Below are 19,298 nucleotides of genomic sequence, written 5' to 3' on the forward strand. Positions count from 1 at the left end.
GAATTTACACGTTGAACGTGTTTTACAAATTCCACAGAAAAAGCTTTATATATTGTTGTTGCAGCACAATAAAATGTTATGTAGTTGTAAATCTTGATCTATTTCTAAGCGAAGGATGTAAGTATAGTTAGAATAGATGGACATATGACAGACCAAAGGAAATAATGAATACCAGTAGTCAAAAGTATGTGCACACCAGAGAACTGCAAGAGTGATTAATTTGATTACACAGATTCACATGATTAACATGCTTCAAATACGGTGGTGATGTCCACTCACATTCATTGGCATGTATTTTCAGCAAATATCTACTCATACATGAGTGAAGAAGCTACTGAACAACTGGTGTGCTTGCTATTACATAGTAATTTCATTTGTTTCACACATTCTTCTTTTTGATTTTCACTAAATGTTAGTGATCTTACTTATCAAGGAATGTATAAGTAAAACAAAAGCTGATGACGAGCAACGACATCTGTATTTTTGTTTTGTGGTTCAGTTTCTTGTGTATTGTTTATTAATAACAGTAATTTTTTGGTCGTTTTATATATGTTGACATAACTGTATTATTCGTTTTGGAACAATTTGTGCAAGAACAATGTGAATCATTTGACCGTTCATATGATAGTCAGACCTGAAAAATTTTTTTAGCACATAGAACTAAAATGTTTATATTCGATCGAATTCGATTTCGATACGATAAAGATTTTAGATCGATGCAATTTTTTATGCAATCATTGATTCCGTCGAAAAACTTATTTACCACAAAGTAAGAACGTACAACTGTTTCATCGACTTTCATCGACAAATTTGATCAATTAAATTTTCTGTTATTTTTGCTTCGTTTAAAAAAACTGACCTCCTCACTGAATGAACTTAGATGAAGGGAACACCCCGTGTTTTAGACATACGTTGTACGTATTTGCAATTTTTTTTGCTTCAAACTTAAAATCAGTTTCAAAATATAAATAAATTACTTTTATAACCCAAAATATATACACGTAATTTTACATTTTCTTTCATCCAGTTTCGTCCTGGATTGGAGAGCCTACATCGTTTAACTATTACGAAATATCTTCCCAAAAATAATTCAATTCGCCTGAGGATCTATGAGAAAATTCTATCGCGATTTCGGAGGGAAACATTATTTCGCTTTTGAACACCTTATATTAATTTTTGTTAGTGTGTTTTTGTCTCTTGTCTTTAAAATACCCATTTAAAATATAATTTAGTCCGCCAACAGTAATTGTTGACATAAAAACTCTTAATAGTTCATTTCGTTTAAATTTCCGCAAATCACTCACCAAGGGATGGATTTCGATTTTGCGGATTCAAAGATATTCGATACGGTTTCAATGATTTCGGCCTAAAATTTTTCGATCGTATCGAACCATTTTTCTATCGACACGGATTCAATGATTAGGCCCATTTCTCCATCTTAAAAAAATGATATTTGATATTTTGAAAGATGCAGTATATGAACTTACGAAAATTATTCAAGAATCGGCATGGAAGAGCTCTCCGGTCTTGAAACGAAAAAACTTTTATAATAAATACAAAGCCGACATTTTGAATCTTATAGAGAAAAAGAGAAAGCTTCAAAAAAAAAAAAATACACGATTTCCCCAATATAAAACAGAGCTGAACAATTTAACTAATCATCACACTATCAAAATGCCTAAGTAACGATATGCTTAAGATATGCTGTACAATTACCACATTTGCTCATGATAGCTGCATCATAACGTCAGCAAAAATGAAGTAGAAAAGACATACAGAATCCAATCTTCAATCAATTAAATAGTGGAATGGGCACAGAGATGGTGCATCATTCTAAAAGAGCCTAAGTCAAAACATGTAAACTAAACTACACTACTATAAGTGCAGATATATCGCCTTATATATTGGAAATTAGGTAATTCCGTACACCACCTCTGCGAAATATCCTGGGCAACGTGAGCAACCCTGATCAAGATGCAGTACTCAGGGTTTGAAACTCAGGGTCACGGCTAAGAGAGAAGTAGCATTAGTGGGACCACTCCGACTTACTCGGTTTAAGGGTTCGCCAAGGTTCGCAGCGTCTGTTCACCAAGAGGTCCAGCTGTAAGCGGGCGTCTGTCTTGGAGCAAGCGGCTCGCTATATAAACATAGTACACAACTTTACTCCTCAACCAGGGTTATGACTTGGGTTTGGGACCCGCCATGTAAAACAAGATCGCCAACTCGTCTCCGGATTCACACCTGTGAACGAGTGAATCGCCACTATCCGCATCAAGGCTAAATTCCTCAACATTAGTCTAATTTGTGCTCACGTTCCGACGAATGAGAAAGACGACGAGACCAAAGATGATTTTTATTCACTTCTCGAATATAGATACGAAAACTGTCCCGCCACGATATCAAAATCCATCAAGCTACTTGGCTGTCCCCGGATCGAATCACTCACAACCAGATCGATCATGTTGTGATAGATGGACGACATATCTCCAGTGTTTTTGATGTGCGTACGCTTCGTGGTCCTAACATCGACTCGGACTCGGACCACTATCTTGTAGCAGCTAAGATACGCACCCGCCACTGTGTAGAAAAGCGGTTGACAGATATCAAGTGTTGCCATAACCAAACAAATGAAAATAAAAATAATAATCTTTCGCGTATTGCTTTTTTCTGCAATTGCGGCCTTCGGCCGCGCTTTTGGAAAATAACTCTGGTCCACCCAATATCATGGTTTTTCAAGAAACAGGAATAAATGTATTATAAATCATGTAATTTTTTATTAACTTTTATTCGTTTGTAAAATATGTAATGTGGAAGTATGTGGAAACAATTTAGTGAAGTGTTAGTGTATAATAAGCGCATTATATAAATTAAAAGTTAAGTAATAATCGAAATATCGCCACATAAAATTTGTGAAATTTTCAACTTTAAATGCGAATATCTCGAAAACTATAAGTCTCCTATTATATATATTCGTAATCTGGAGATCGTCCTCTTTCCAACCAAACCCATTTTAACTCTGAAATCGGGGGATACTATACTAAAGCCGACCCCTATATTATCTTTGTGTAATTGATTACACATCGCTTCTAAGGTTTTAAGTCTTTCATTTACAAGAGAGTTAGCCTTTTGTAACTCTTTAATTGTATTTACTCTAAACGTGCTTAAACTATTTCTCGGCGTCACGTCATGTTGAGTTTCAACCATTTTTTGTTTTTAGCGATTTCTCTACTGGGTGTTAGCAACCTGTTGTTTGTTCGGTAATGCAGTTGGGTATAAAACTTTGTATACTGTATTTATTAAACCTGTATGGCAGCTTTGATCACAGCTGGTAATTGTAAGAGAACAGCTGATTGTACATATAATCATTTGCTTACGCACGTGTTTAGTACGGCTGTCCGCATCCACAATAACGCTTTGTGATGTTTTTTTTTCTCCCTTCTCCTTTCTCTTTCCACAAATTGTTTTTATAAACTTGGGTTCACTAACAAAACGTTTAAGCAATTTTGTTTTCTTTTTTTTACAAGATTCCGCAAACCACAAAAGTGAAGACACATTCAATCCATGCCAGGACACTGTGTCTTTATTTCATGCACAAAAAATTCGGTTTCGCATTCAGTTTAATAATGTTATTTAGACTTTTCCAGGGCACCGAAAATTGCTCTTGCGTTCACTTCAACTGTTCACCTTCCATTCCGTTGTAATAATGAAAAAAAAATGTATCCTCGCGCAAGGATTTTACAATAGTCCAAATCATACTTGCTCTAATGGAGAGGCTACAAGACCGTTTATTTCATATAAATAAACGCCACCGTTTTAATTGGCTTGGTGTCTCACGAAATGCAAAAATTTGAACAATGGTACCAAGTGATATAATTACACAGGCCAACACTCAATTTGCTTCTTTGAATTTATCAACTGATTCTAATTAATTTGGGTAATAAAAAAGTATAAAAAGGCTATATCATGAAAACTAGAGCTGATAGAGACAAACTGATTATTTAGCTTTGAATTCAGCGCGCCCAAATTAACTAGAATCAGTTGATAAATTCAAAGAAGCCAAATTTTTTTTAATTTTCAAGTAATAATACATCAAAGCCAATCGCAGTGCAAAATCCGACATTTAACATTGAGTGTTACATTGAGGAAGTTATATATTATCATCGCCTAATGGAATCCCATGTTTAATTATTTTTACTTTAAAATTTTGACCTTGAAAAATATTACAATCTTCGGAGTATTTAGTGACGGATGTTACCTCTGGTGGTTGAGCGAATTTTAAAATATAAAAGTTAATCCCGATTAATTCGTTAACTTTAGAATTTCTCAATTTGCTCAAAGTAAAACCAATAATTGCAGTTCTCTCCGATAATTCTTGGTCCATCTCTTCAGCCCTATATACATATTCAGGTCCTTTCACAGGGAATTTGAGGAAATCGAGTTATTTGGAGGTTTATGATGCTAAGTGCTGAGGTGGAAACCATATATTTCTCTTTCCGGAAACCATATCGACATATGTATTCTGTCTGAGCTAATGGATTTAGAGGGTTATGTGGTGGTTATTATTCCATTTCATTCATTTTCATATCGTGTGGCAAGTTATTAGGACAAAATATTTTGAACAGGTTTAGTTGATATGACGCTATTAGTTTACATGAAATATGTAGAATAAACTTGTAACTTCAAAACATTTTAATCAAAGATGCCCTTCCCTGCAATGATTTTATGTACTGAATTTTACTTTTAAGGTAAACACGTAACCCAAGTTTTATTAAGATATCTCAACTTATCGTTGACCATTTTGTTTTGCGATACTATACCTAACTTGTTTAGTTTTAGATATTAAAAACAACCATTAGGTGAACAAGACTCTCATGACTCGTGTGCTACAAGAAATTATTTTGATCATTTTCTGTTGGAATAATTGGAATTAAATATAGGTTATAGTTTCGTTTGTGGTTTGCCTTAATTTTGTTATCTTGGGCTTAAGTTTTTCTTTGTTCAAACTCATTATTTAATTTAAATTTATTTCACATAATCATAATCATCAGAATATTACAAATGACTATTGAAATATAAGATTTAAATGTTAATATAACGTAATTTTCAGAAATTGTACAATTGCTAAATATTATGGTCTATTAAAAATAAATTTACACCGTTATGAACGTGGTTCACAAATATGTTACAACGCATATGTATAAATAAGAATCCTGTACATATTACAACGCGTATTCACTGATACTGTGATTGATGCTGATGGGTTTGACCCAAACCTAAAGATTGTGCAGTATCGCCTAGTGCTATCGGATCTTCAATTGGTGGTGTAGGATTTCGAAATTGTTCTGCAGAAAGACGGGTAAATAAAATTCCAACTCCTTCAATTAAAGCCAGTAACACTCCACCGATTATAGCACTTCCTGCCATTGCTGGTATACCTAAAAATAAGAATAACACCGTTTTATTTTTTATGTAATCGATTATACTGTACAACACATGGCTAGGTATTGGACTAAACTATTTTTTTTTATTTCCATAAAAAGTAAAAATTTGCTCAAATTTTGAATTCAGTCAAATTTCGAAAATATACTTATTGAGTGAAAATCATTACTATTAGTTGTAGGATGAAGTTACTAAAAGACTATTACTTTTATTTCAATGGTGTACATTTTTCGATAACGCTTACATAACAGAAGTTATAATAAGTCAAATTTGAGGTTTTAAAAAAAATAAAATAAATATTTTTCGAAAAATACTGGATCAATTTTTGAAAAATTGTTATGTTTGAGTGGAAGCGACAATTTAATGGTATTCATGTTTATATAATTTCGGTATAAATCGGTCCTATTCCCGTTGTCGTTGTTATCGTCGTTTCGTTCCTAAATTCGTATATCGTAACGCCAAAGTAAAGTTATCGAAATTTCTATACATATTTTATATAGTATAATTTAAGGCGCTCTTTTTCCAATAAAAACTTCTTTCTTATGTAACGAGACGCATCTTTAAAGCAGTCCTTAATGGATTTTATGCTATTCCCTAATGACTCTAAACAAATGTACCACTGTACTTGTTGCACTTACGATCTGCCCAATTTTAATTTTAAATTTTCTTTTTTTTTAATTTTTTTTTAATAGGTGATATGTTGGAAAGTTGGGTATATAAGTGTATACCAAAAGAAGTAGTGGTGGCATCTGCGTCCTCCAATCTTTCTTCTAAAATATATGATACTTCCAGCGTCTCCTCGCTTACGGCTAATCCGACTACTATACCTGGAGGTCCAGCTAATTACCGAACTGCATTAAATTCGCAACAGCTTCTTCCAAAGGAGACTGTGGTATCTGTTTATTAACTCCTCTTGCAAATTAATTGAATTGTTTGGAAATATCCGTCCAAAAAATTTGAAATTTAAAGGTTTTATCCCTTTTCTAAAAACGTTGGCATATGCAGGATATTTTTCTATTTCAGAAATTAAAATTTCAAACTGTTTCCGATTTGGAATTTTCATCTTCACTTCAAATATTCCTTCAAATAACCGCGTCGTTTCTATATCGCTCTCAATTATAGCAACGACAAAGAACGACTGTTTCTATGTCAATTCTATAGTCGTTTCTAATTGGGGAATCTCAATTTATTTTCGATAAATGTCGATAACGCCAACAGTAATGCCAAATAGGCGTTCTTATTTGGTTTAAAACGATAACGACAACGAAAATGGGGGCAAATATTTAAGAAATGTAAATACAAACCAAAATTTATATACAGTGATAGACACAAGTATTTACTAGTTGAACGTGTTTTACAAATTCCACAGAAAAAGCTTTATATATTGTTGTTGCAGCACAATAAAATGTTATGTAGTTGTAAATCTTGATCTATTTCTAAGCGAAGGATGTAAGTATAGTTAGAATAGATGGACATATGACAGACCAAAGGAAATAATGAATACCAGTAGTCAAAAGTATGTGCACACCAGAGAACTGCAAGAGTGATTAATTTGATTACACAGATTCACATGATTAACATGCTTCAAATACGGTGGTGATGTCCACTCACATTCATAGGCATGTATTTTCAGCAAATATCTACTCATACATGACTGAAGAAGCTACCGAACAACTGGTGTACTTGCTATTACATAGTAATTTCATTTGTTTCACACATTCTTCTTTTTGATTTTCACTAACATTTGGCGATCTTACTTATCAAGGAATGTATAAGTAAAACAAAAGCTGATGACGAGCAACGACATCTGTATTTTTGTTTTGTGGTTCAGTTTCTTGTGCATTGCTTATTAATAACAGTAATTTTTTTGTCGTTTTATATATGTTGACATAACTGTATTATTCGTTTTGGAACAATTTGTGCAAGAACAATGTGAATCATTTGACCGTTCATATGATAGTCAGACCTGAAAAATTTTTTTAGCACATAGAACTAAAATGTTTATATTCGATCGAATTCGATTTCGATACGATAAAGATTTTAGATCGATGCAATTTTTTATGCAATCATTGATTCCGTCGAAAAACTTATTTACCACAAAGTAAGAACGTACAACTGTTTCATCGACTTTCATCGACAAATTTGATCAATTAAATTTTCTGTTATTTTTGCTTCGTTTAAAAAAACTGACCTCCTTACTGAATGAACTTAGATGAAGGGAACACCCCGTGTTTTAGACATACGTTGTACGTATTTGCAATTTTTTTTGCTTCAAACTTAAAATCAGTTTCAAAATATAAATAAATTACTTTTATAACCCAAAATATATACACGTAATTTTACATTTTCTTTCATCCAGTTTCGTCCTGGATTGGAGAGCCTACATCGTTTAAATATTACGAAATATCTTCCCAAAAATAATTCAATTCGCCTGATGAAAAATTTCGATCGTAAATCTTATTTTCGATACGGTTTCAATGATATCGGCCTAAAATTTTTCGATCGTATCGAACCATTTTTCTATCGACATGGATTCAATGATTAGGCCCATTTCTCCATCTTAAAAAAATGATATTTGATATTTTGAAAGATGCAGTATATGAACTTACGAAAGTTATTCAAGAATCGGCATGGAAGAGCTCTCCGGTCTTGAAACGAAAACACTTTTATAATAAATACAAAGCCGACATTTTGAATCTTATAGAGAAAAAGAGAAAGCTTCAAAAAAAATACACGATTTCCCCAATATAAAACAGAGCTGAACAATTTAACTAATCATCACACTATCAAAATGCCTAAGTAACGATATGCTTAAGATATGCTGTACAATTACCACATTTGCTCATGATAGCTGCATCATAACGACAGCAAAAATGAAGTAGAAAAGACATACAGAATCCAATCTTCAATCAATTAAATAGTGGAATGGGCACAGAGATGGTGCATCATTCTAAAAGAGCCTAAGTCAAAACATGTAAACTAAACTACACTACTTTAAGTGCAGATATATCGCCTTATATATTGGAAATTAGGTAATTCCGTACACCACCTCTGCGAAATATCCTGGGCAACGTGAGCAACCCTGATCAAGACGCAGTACTCAGGGTTTGAAACTCAGGGTCACGGATAAGAGAGAAGTAGCATTAGTGGGACCACTCCGACTTACTCGGTTTAAGGGTTCGCCAAGGTTCGCAGCGTCTGTTCACCAGGAGGTCCAGCTGTCCAGCGGGCGTCTGTCTTGGAGCAAGCGGCTCGCTATATAAACATAGTACACAACTTTACTCCTCAACCAGGGTTATGACTTGGGTTTGGGACCCGCCATGTAAAACAAGATCGCCAACTCGTCTCCGGATTCACACCTGTGAACGAGTGAATCGCCACTATCCGCATCAAGGCTAAATTCCTCAACATTAGTCTAATTTGTGCTCACGTTCCGACGAATGAGAAAGACGACGAGACCAAAGATGATTTTTATTCACTTCTCGAATATAGATACGAAAACTGTCCCGCCACGATATCAAAATCGTTCTTGGCGCCGTCAAGGCCAGGGTGGGCAAGGACAACATAGAGAGAATACAAAAAAGAGAGAGGCAGAAATACGTGAGCGCAAGGAGCTTGAGATGCTGGCGAACATGAGCGCCTAGAACATACATATGAGCACTGCCCCCGCCACGATGTCAAAATCGTGCTTGGCGATTTCAACGCTAGTGTGGGTAAAGAAGGTGTCTGTGGCACAACAGTCGGAAACATCGCCAGCCTCCATGACGAAACATCGCCAAACGGTCTGAGGCTGATCGACTTCGCCGGGGCCCGAAATATGGTCGTCTGTAGTACTACATTCCAGCATAAGAAAATACATCAAGCTACTTGGCTGTCCCCGGATCGAATCACTCACAACCAGATCGATCATGTTGTGATAGATGGACGACATATCTCCAGTGTTTTTGATGTGCGTACGCTTCGTGGTCCTAACATCGACTCGGACTCGGACCACTATCTTGTAGCAGCTAAGATACGCACCCGCCACTGTGTAGAAAAGCGGTTGACAGATATCAAGTGTTGCCATAACCAAACAAATGAAAATAAAAATAATAATCTTTCGCGTATTGCTTTTTTCTGCAATTGCGGCCTTCGGCCGCGCTTTTGGAAAATAACTCTGGTCCACCCAATATCATGGTTTTTCAAGAAACAGGAATAAATGTATTAAAAATCATGTAATTTTTTATTAACTTTTATTCGTTTGTAAAATATGTAATGTGGAAGTATGTGGAAACAATTTAGTGAAGTGTTAGTGTATAATAAGCGCATTATATAAATTAAAAGTTAAGTAATAATCGAAATATCGCCACATAAAATTTGTGAAATTTTCAACTTTAAATGCGAATATCTCGAAAACTATTAGTCTCCTATTATATATATTCGTAATCTGGAGATCGCCCTCTTTCCAACCATACCCATTTTAACTCTGAAATCGGGGGATACTATACTAAAGCCGACCCCTATATTATCTTTGTGTAATTGATTACACATCGCTTCTAAGGTTTTAAGTCTTTCATTTACAAGAGAGTTAGCCTTTTGTAACTCTTTCATTGTATTTACTCTAAACGTGCTTAAACTATTTCTCGGCGTCACGTCATGTTGAGTTTCAACCATTTTTTGTTTTTAGCGATTTCTCTACTGGGTTTTAGCAACCTGTTGTTTGTTCGGTAATGCAGTTGGGTATAAAACTTTCTATACTGTATTTATTAAACCTGTATGGCAGCTTTGATCACAGCTGGTAATTGTAAGAGAACAGCTGATTGTACATATAATCATTTGCTTACGCACGTGTTTAGTACGGCTGTCCGCATCCACAATAACGCTTTGTGATGTTTTTTTTTCTCCCTTCTCCTTTCTCTTTCCACAAATTGTTTTTATAAACTTGGGTTCACTAACAAAACGTTTAAGCAATTTTGTTTTCTTTTTTTTTACAAGATTCCGCAAACCACAAAAGTGAAGACACATTCAATCCATGCCAGGACACTGTGTCTTTATTTCATGCACAAAAAAATCGGTTTCGCATTCAGTTTAATAATGTTATTTAGACTTTTCCAGGGCACCGAAAATTGCTCTTGCGTTCACTTCAACTGTTCACCTTCCATTCCGTTGTAATAATGAAAAAAAAAATGTATCCTCGCGCAAGGATTTTACAATAGTTCAAATCATACTTGCTCATGTGGAGAGGCTACAAGACCGTTTATTTCATATAAATAAACGCCACCGTTTTAATTGGCTTGGTGTCTCACGAAATGCAAAAATTTGAACAATGGTACCAAGTGATATAATTACACAGGCCAACACTCAATTTGCTTCTTTGAATTTATCAACTGATTCTAATTAATTTGGGTAATAAAAAAGTATAAAAAGGCTATATCATGAAAACTAGAGCTGATAGAGACAAACTGATTATTTAGCTTTGAATTCAGCGTGCCCAAATTAACTAGAATCAGTTGATAAATTCAAAGAAGCAAAAAATTTTTTTTTTTTAGTTTTCAAGTAATAATACATCAAAGCCAATCGCAGTGCAAAATCCGACATTTAACATTGAGTGTTACATTGAGGAAGTTATATATTATCATCGCCTAATGGAATCCCATGTTTAATTATTTTTACTTTAAAATTTTGACCTTGAAAAATATTACAATCTTCGGAGTATTTAGTGACGGATGTTACCTCTGGTGGTTGAGCGAATTTTAAAATATAAAAGTTAATCCCGATTAATACGTTAACTTTAGAATTTCTCAATTTGCTCAAAGTAAAACCAATAATTGCAGTTCTCTCCGATAATTCTTGGTCCATCTCTTCAGCCCTTTATACATATTCAGGTCCTTTCACAGGGAATTTGAGGAAATCGAGTTATTTGGAGGTTTATGATGCTAAGTGCTGAGGTGGAAACCATAAATCCGACATTTAACATTGAGTGTTACATTGAGGAAGTTATATATTATCATCGCCTAATGGAATCCCATGTTTAATTATTTTTACTTTAAAATTTTGACCTTGAAAAATATTACAATCTTCGGAGTATTTAGTGACGGATGTTACCTCTGGTGGTTGAGCGAATTTTAAAATATAAAAGTTAATCCCGATTAATTCGTTAACTTTAGAATTTCTCAATTTGCTCAAAGTAAAACCAATAATTGCAGTTCTCTCCGATAATTCTTGGTCCATCTCTTCAGCCCTATATACATATTCAGGTCCTTTCACAGGGAATTTGAGGAAATCGAGTTATTTGGAGGTTTATGATGCTAAGTGCTGAGGTGGAAACCATATATTTCTCTTTCCGGAAACCATATCGACATATGTATTCTGTCTGAGCTAATGGATTTAGAGGGTTATGTGGTGGTTATTATTCCATTTCATTCATTTTCATATCGTGTGGCAAGTTATTAGGACAAAATATTTTGAACAGGTTTAGTTGATATGACGCTATTAGTTTACATGAAATATGTAGAATAAACTTGTAACTTCAAAACATTTTAATCAAAGATGCCCTTCCCTGCAATGATTTTATGTACTGAATTTTACTTTTAAGGTAAACACGTAAACCAAGTTTTATTAAGATATCTCAACTTATCGTTGACCATTTTGTTTTGCGACACTATACCTAACTTGTTTAGTTTTAGATATTAAAAACAACCATTAGGTGAACAAGACTCTCATGACTCGTGTGCTACAAGAAATTATTTTGATCATTTTCTGTTGGAATAATTGGAATTAAATATAGGTTATAGTTTCGTTTGTGGTTTGCCTTAATTTTGTTATCTTGGGCTTAAGTTTTTCTTTGTTCAAACTCATTATTTAATTTAAATTTATTTCACATAATCATCAGAATATTACAAATGACTATTGAAATATAAGATTTAAATGTTAATATAACGTAATTTTCAGAAATTGTACAATTGCTAAATATTATGGTCTATTAAAAATAAATTTACACCGTTATGAACGTGGTTCACAAATATGTTACAACGCATATGTATAAATAAGAATCCTGTACATATTACAACGCGTATTCACTGATACTGTGATTGATGCTGATGGGTTTGACCCAAACCTAAAGATTGTGCAGTATCGCCTAGTGCTATCGGATCTTCAATTGGTGGTGTAGGATTTCGAAATTGTTCTGCAGAAAGACGGGTAAATAAAATTCCAACTCCTTCAATTAAAGCCAGTAACACTCCACCGATTATAGCACTTCCTGCCATTGCTGGTATACCTAAAAATAAGAATAACACCGTTTTATTTTTTATGTAATCGATTATACTGTACAACACATGGCTAGGTATTGGACTAGACTATTTTTTTTTTATTTTCATAAAAAGTAAAAATTTGCTCAAATTTTGAATTCAGTCAAATTTCTAAACTATACTTATTGAGTGAAAATCATTACTATTAGTTGTAGGATGAAGTTACTAAAAGACTATTACTTTTATTTCAATGGTGTACATTTTTCGATAACGCTTACATAACAGAAGTTATAATAAGTCAAATTTGAGGTTTTAAAAAAAATAAAATAAATATTTTTCGAAAAATACTGGATCAATTTTTGAAAAATTGTTATGTTTGAGTGGAAGCGACAATTTAATGGTATTCGTGTTTATATAATTTCGGTATAAATCGGTCCTATTCCCGTTGTCGTTGTTATCGTCGTTTCGTTCCTAAATTCGTATATCGTAACGCCAAAGAAAACTTATCGAAATTTCTATACATATTTTTATAGTATAATTTAAGGCGCTCTTTTTCCAATAAAAACTTCTTTCTTATGTAACGAGACGCATCTTTAAAGCAGTCCTTAATGGATTTTATGCTATTCCCTAATGACTCTAAACAAATGTACCACTGTACTTGTTGCACTTACGATCTGCCCAACAATTTTAATCTTCCATTTTTTTTTATTTTTTTTTTTAATAGGTGATATGTTGGAAAGTTGGGTATATAAGTGTATACCAAAAGAAGTAGTGGTGGCATCTGCGTCCTCCAATCTTTCTTCTAAAATATATGATACTTCCAGCGTCTCCTCGCTTACGGCTAATCCGACTACTATACCTGGAGGTCCAGCTAATTACCGAACTGCATTAAATTCGCAACAGCTTCTTCCAAAGGAGACTGTGGTATCTGTTTATTAACTCCTCTTGCAAATTAATTGAATTGTTTGGAAATATCCGTCCAAAAAATTTGAAATTTAAAGGTTTTATCCCTTTTCTAAAAACGTTGGCATATGCAGGATATTTTTCTATTTCAGAAATTAAAATTTCAAACTGTTTCCGATTTGGAATTTTCATCTTCACTTCAAATAACCGCGTCGTTTCTATATCGCTCTCAATTATAGCAACGACAAAGAACGACTGTTTCTATGTCAATTCTATAGTCGTTTCTAATTGGGGAATCTCAATTTATTTTCGATAAATGTTGATAAAGCCAACAGTAATGCCAAATAGGCGTTCTTATTTGGTTTAAAACGATAACGACAACGAAAATAGGGGCAAATATTTAAGAAATGTAAATACAAACCAAAATTTATATACAGAGATAGACACAAGTATTTACACGTTGAACGTGTTTTACAAATTCCACAGAAAAAGCTTTATATATTGTTGTTGCAGCACAATAAAATGTTATGTAGTTGTAAATCTTGATCTATTTCTAAGCGAAGGATGTAAGTATAGTTAGAATAGATGGACATATGACAGACCAAAGGAAATAATGAATACCAGTAGTCAAAAGTATGTGCACACCAGAGAACTGCAAGAGTGATTAATTTGATTACACAGATTCACATGATTAACATGCTTCAAATACGGTGGTGATGTCCACTCACATTCATAGGCATGTATTTTCAGCAAATATCTACTCATACATGAGTGAAGAAGCTACTGAACAACTGGTGTACTTGCTATTACATAGTAATTTCATTTGTTTCACACATTCTTCTTTTTGATTTTCACTAACATTTGGCGATCCTACTTATCAAGGAATGTATAAGTAAAACAAAAGCTGATGACGAGCAACGACATCTGTATTTTTGTTTTGTGGTTCAGTTTCTTGTGCATTGCTTATTAATAACAGTAATTTTTTTGTCGTTTTATATATGTTGACATAACTGTATTATTCGTTTTGGAACAATTTGTGCAAGAACAATGTGAATCATTTGACCGTTCATATGATAGTCAGACCTGAAAAATTTTTTTAGCACATAGAACTAAAATGTTTATATTCGATCGAATTCGATTTCGATACGATAAAGATTTTAGATCGATGCAATTTTTTATGCAATCATTGATTCCGTCGAAAAACTTATTTTCCACAAAGTAAGAACGTACAACTGTTTCATCGACTTTCATCGACAAATTTGATCAATTAAATTTTCTGTTATTTTTGCTTCGTTTAAAAAAACTGACCTCCTTACTGAATGAACTTAGATGAAGGGAACACCCCGTGTTTTAGACATACGTTGTACGTATTTGCAATTTTTTTTGCTTCAAACTTAAAATCAGTTTCAAAATATAAATAAATTACTTTTATAACCCAAAATATATACACGTAATTTTACATTTTCTTTCATCCAGTTTCGTCCTGGATTGGAGAGCCTACATCGTTTAAATATTACGAAATATCTTCCCAAAAATAATTCAATTCGCCTGATGAAAAATTTCGATCGTAAATCTTATTTTCGATACGGTTTCAATGATATCGGCCTAAAATTTTTCGATCGTATCGAACCATTTTTCTATCGACATGGATTCAATGATTAGGCCCATTTCTCCATCTTAAAAAAATGATATTTGATATTTTGAAAGATGCAGTATATGAACTTACGAAAGTTATTCAAGAATCGGCATGGAAGAGCTCTCCGGTCTTGAAACGAAAACACTTTTATAATAAATACAAAGCCGACATTTTGAATCTTATAGAGAAAAAGAGAAAGCTTCAAAAAAAATACACGATTTCCCCAATATAAAACAGAGCTGAACAATTTAACTAATCATCACACTATCAAAATGCCTAAGTAACGATATGCTTAAGATATGCTGTACAATTACCACATTTGCTCATGATAGCTGCATCATAACGACAGCAAAAATGAAGTAGAAAAGACATACAGAATCCAATCTTCAATCAATTAAATAGTGGAATGGGCACAGAGATGGTGCATCATTCTAAAAGAGCCTAAGTCAAAACATGTAAACTAAACTACACTACTATAAGTGCAGATATATCGCCTTATATATTGGAAATTAGGTAATTCCGTACACCACCTCTGCGAAATATCCTGGGCAACGTGAGCAACCCTGATCAAGACGCAGTACTCAGGGTTTGAAACTCAGGGTCACGGATAAGAGAGAAGTAGCATTAGTGGGACCACTCCGACTTACTCGGTTTAAGGGTTCGCCAAGGTTCGCAGCGTCTGTTCACCAGGAGGTCCAGCTGTCCAGCGGGCGTCTGTCTTGGAGCAAGCGGCTCGCTATATAAACATAGTACACAACTTTACTCCTCAACCAGGGTTATGACTTGGGTTTGGGACCCGCCATGTAAAACAAGATCGCCAACTCGTCTCCGGATTCACACCTGTGAACGAGTGAATCGCCACTATCCGCATCAAGGCTAAATTCCTCAACATTAGTCTAATTTGTGCTCACGTTCCGACGAATGAGAAAGACGACGAGACCAAAGATGATTTTTATTCACTTCTCGAATATAGATACGAAAACTGTCCCGCCACGATATCAAAATCGTTCTTGGCGCCGTCAAGGCCAGGGTGGGCAAGGACAACATAGAGAGAATACAAAAAAGAGAGAGGCAGAAATACGTGAGCGCAAGGAGCTTGAGATGCTGGCGAACATGAGCGCCTAGAACATACATATGAGCACTGCCCCCGCCACGATGTCAAAATCGTGCTTGGCGATTTCAACGCTAGTGTGGGTAAAGAAGGTGTCTGTGGCACAACAGTCGGAAACATCGCCAGCCTCCATGACGAAACATCGCCAAACGGTCTGAGGCTGATCGACTTCGCCGGGGCCCGAAATATGGTCGTCTGTAGTACTACATTCCAGCATAAGAAAATACATCAAGCTACTTGGCTGTCCCCGGATCGAATCACTCACAACCAGATCGATCATGTTGTGATAGATGGACGACATATCTCCAGTGTTTTTGATGTGCGTACGCTTCGTGGTCCTAACATCGACTCGGACTCGGACCACTATCTTGTAGCAGCTAAGATACGCACCCGCCACTGTGTAGAAAAGCGGTTGACAGATATCAAGTGTTGCCATAACCAAACAAATGAAAATAAAAATAATAATCTTTCGCGTATTGCTTTTTTCTGCAATTGCGGCCTTCGGCCGCGCTTTTGGAAAATAACTCTGGTCCACCCAATATCATGGTTTTTCAAGAAACAGGAATAAATGTATTAAAAATCATGTAATTTTTTATTAACTTTTATTCGTTTGTAAAATATGTAATGTGGAAGTATGTGGAAACAATTTAGTGAAGTGTTAGTGTATAATAAGCGCATTATATAAATTAAAAGTTAAGTAATAATCGAAATATCGCCACATAAAATTTGTGAAATTTTCAACTTTAAATGCGAATATCTCGAAAACTATTAGTCTCCTATTATATATATTCGTAATCTGGAGATCGCCCTCTTTCCAACCATACCCATTTTAACTCTGAAATCGGGGGATACTATACTAAAGCCGACCCCTATATTATCTTTGTGTAATTGATTACACATCGCTTCTAAGGTTTTAAGTCTTTCATTTACAAGAGAGTTAGCCTTTTGTAACTCTTTCATTGTATTTACTCTAAACGTGCTTAAACTATTTCTCGGCGTCACGTCATGTTGAGTTTCAACCATTTTTTGTTTTTAGCGATTTCTCTACTGGGTTTTAGCAACCTGTTGTTTGTTCGGTAATGCAGTTGGGTATAAAACTTTCTATACTGTATTTATTAAACCTGTATGGCAGCTTTGATCACAGCTGGTAATTGTAAGAGAACAGCTGATTGTACATATAATCATTTGCTTACGCACGTGTTTAGTACGGCTGTCCGCATCCACAATAACGCTTTGTGATGTTTTTTTTTCTCCCTTCTCCTTTCTCTTTCCACAAATTGTTTTTATAAACTTGGGTTCACTAACAAAACGTTTAAGCAATTTTGTTTTCTTTTTTTTTACAAGATTCCGCAAACCACAAAAGTGAAGACACATTCAATCCATGCCAGGACACTGTGTCTTTATTTCATGCACAAAAAAATCGGTTTCGCATTCAGTTTAATAATGTTATTTAGACTTTTCCAGGGCACCGAAAATTGCTCTTGCGTTCACTTCAACTGTTCACCTTCCATTCCGTTGTAATAATGAAAAAAAAAATGTATCCTCGCGCAAGGATTTTACAATAGTTCAAATCATACTTGCTCATGTGGAGAGGCTACAAGACCGTTTATTTCATATAAATAAACGCCACCGTTTTAATTGGCTTGGTGTCTCACGAAATGCAAAAATTTGAACAATGGTACCAAGTGATATAATTACACAGGCCAACACTCAATTTGCTTCTTTGAATTTATCAACTGATTCTAATTAATTTGGGTAATAAAAAAGTATAAAAAGGCTATATCATGAAAACTAGAGCTGATAGAGACAAACTGATTATTTAGCTTTGAATTCAGCGTGCCCAAATTAACTAGAATCAGTTGATAAATTCAAAGAAGCAAAAAATTTTTTTTTTTTAGTTTTCAAGTAATAATACATCAAAGCCAATCGCAGTGCAAAATCCGACATTTAACATTGAGTGTTACATTGAGGAAGTTATATATTATCATCGCCTAATGGAATCCCATGTTTAATTATTTTTACTTTAAAATTTTGACCTTGAAAAATATTACAATCTTCGGAGTATTTAGTGACGGATGTTACCTCTGGTGGTTGAGCGAATTTTAAAATATAAAAGTTAATCCCGATTAATACGTTAACTTTAGAATTTCTCAATTTGCTCAAAGTAAAACCAATAATTGCAGTTCTCTCCGATAATTCTTGGTCCATCTCTTCAGCCCTTTATACATATTCAGGTCCTTTCACAGGGAATTTGAGGAAATCGAGTTATTTGGAGGTTTATGATGCTAAGTGCTGAGGTGGAAACCATAAATCCGACATTTAACATTGAGTGTTACATTGAGGAAGTTATATATTATCATCGCCTAATGGAATCCCATGTTTAATTATTTTTACTTTAAAATTTTGACCTTGAAAAATATTACAATCTTCGGAGTATTTAGTGACGGATGTTACCTCTGGTGGTTGAGCGAATTTTAAAATATAAAAGTTAATCCCGATTAATTCGTTAACTTTAGAATTTCTCAATTTGCTCAAAGTAAAACCAATAATTGCAGTTCTCTCCGATAATTCTTGGTCCATCTCTTCAGCCCTATATACATATTCAGGTCCTTTCACAGGGAATTTGAGGAAATCGAGTTATTTGGAGGTTTATGATGCTAAGTGCTGAGGTGGAAACCATATATTTCTCTTTCCGGAAACCATATCGACATATGTATTCTGTCTGAGCTAATGGATTTAGAGGGTTATGTGGTGGTTATTATTCCATTTCATTCATTTTCATATCGTGTGGCAAGTTATTAGGACAAAATATTTTGAACAGGTTTAGTTGATATGACGCTATTAGTTTACATGAAATATGTAGAATAAACTTGTAACTTCAAAACATTTTAATCAAAGATGCCCTTCCCTGCAATGATTTTATGTACTGAATTTTACTTTTAAGGTAAACACGTAAACCAAGTTTTATTAAGATATCTCA

The 19,298-nt window shown here is 34.3% G+C and overlaps 1 protein-coding gene and 1 long non-coding RNA gene across 6 annotated transcripts; both read right to left on the reverse strand.

Annotated features, from left to right (window-relative positions):
* Positions 1-4,988: 4,988 nt before the first annotated feature.
* Positions 4,989-7,628, reverse strand: LOC128919843 (mitochondrial import inner membrane translocase subunit Tim17-B-like). Of its 5 annotated transcripts, none has more exons than XR_008469980.1 (2): positions 6,267-7,628; positions 4,989-5,435 (listed from the first exon to the last, which is right to left on the reverse strand). XR_008469980.1 is itself a non-coding variant. In XM_054225307.1 (2 exons), exons 1-2 carry the CDS (start codon positions 6,294-6,296, stop codon positions 5,233-5,235), a joined length of 213 nt encoding a protein of 70 aa, XP_054081282.1. In that variant the 5' UTR covers positions 6,297-6,982; the 3' UTR covers positions 5,042-5,232. The 5 variants fall into 5 exon arrangements, 1 of the variants encoding a protein (XP_054081282.1); XR_008469981.1 differs by having other exon boundaries at positions 6,168-7,628; XR_008469982.1 differs by lacking the exon at positions 6,267-7,628 and adding an exon at positions 5,646-6,077.
* Positions 7,629-12,272: 4,644 nt separating this feature from the next.
* On the reverse strand, positions 12,273-14,432 carry LOC128919850 (uncharacterized). Its single transcript, XR_008469991.1, has 2 exons — positions 13,528-14,432; positions 12,273-12,697 (listed from the first exon to the last, which is right to left on the reverse strand). It is a non-coding gene; the product is annotated as an uncharacterized LOC128919850 (long non-coding RNA).
* Between the last annotated feature and the right edge of the window lie 4,866 nt (positions 14,433-19,298).

Source organism: Zeugodacus cucurbitae, chromosome 2 (genome assembly GCF_028554725.1).
Source record: "Zeugodacus cucurbitae isolate PBARC_wt_2022May chromosome 2, idZeuCucr1.2, whole genome shotgun sequence".
Classification (NCBI taxonomy): domain Eukaryota; kingdom Metazoa; phylum Arthropoda; class Insecta; order Diptera; family Tephritidae; genus Zeugodacus; species Zeugodacus cucurbitae.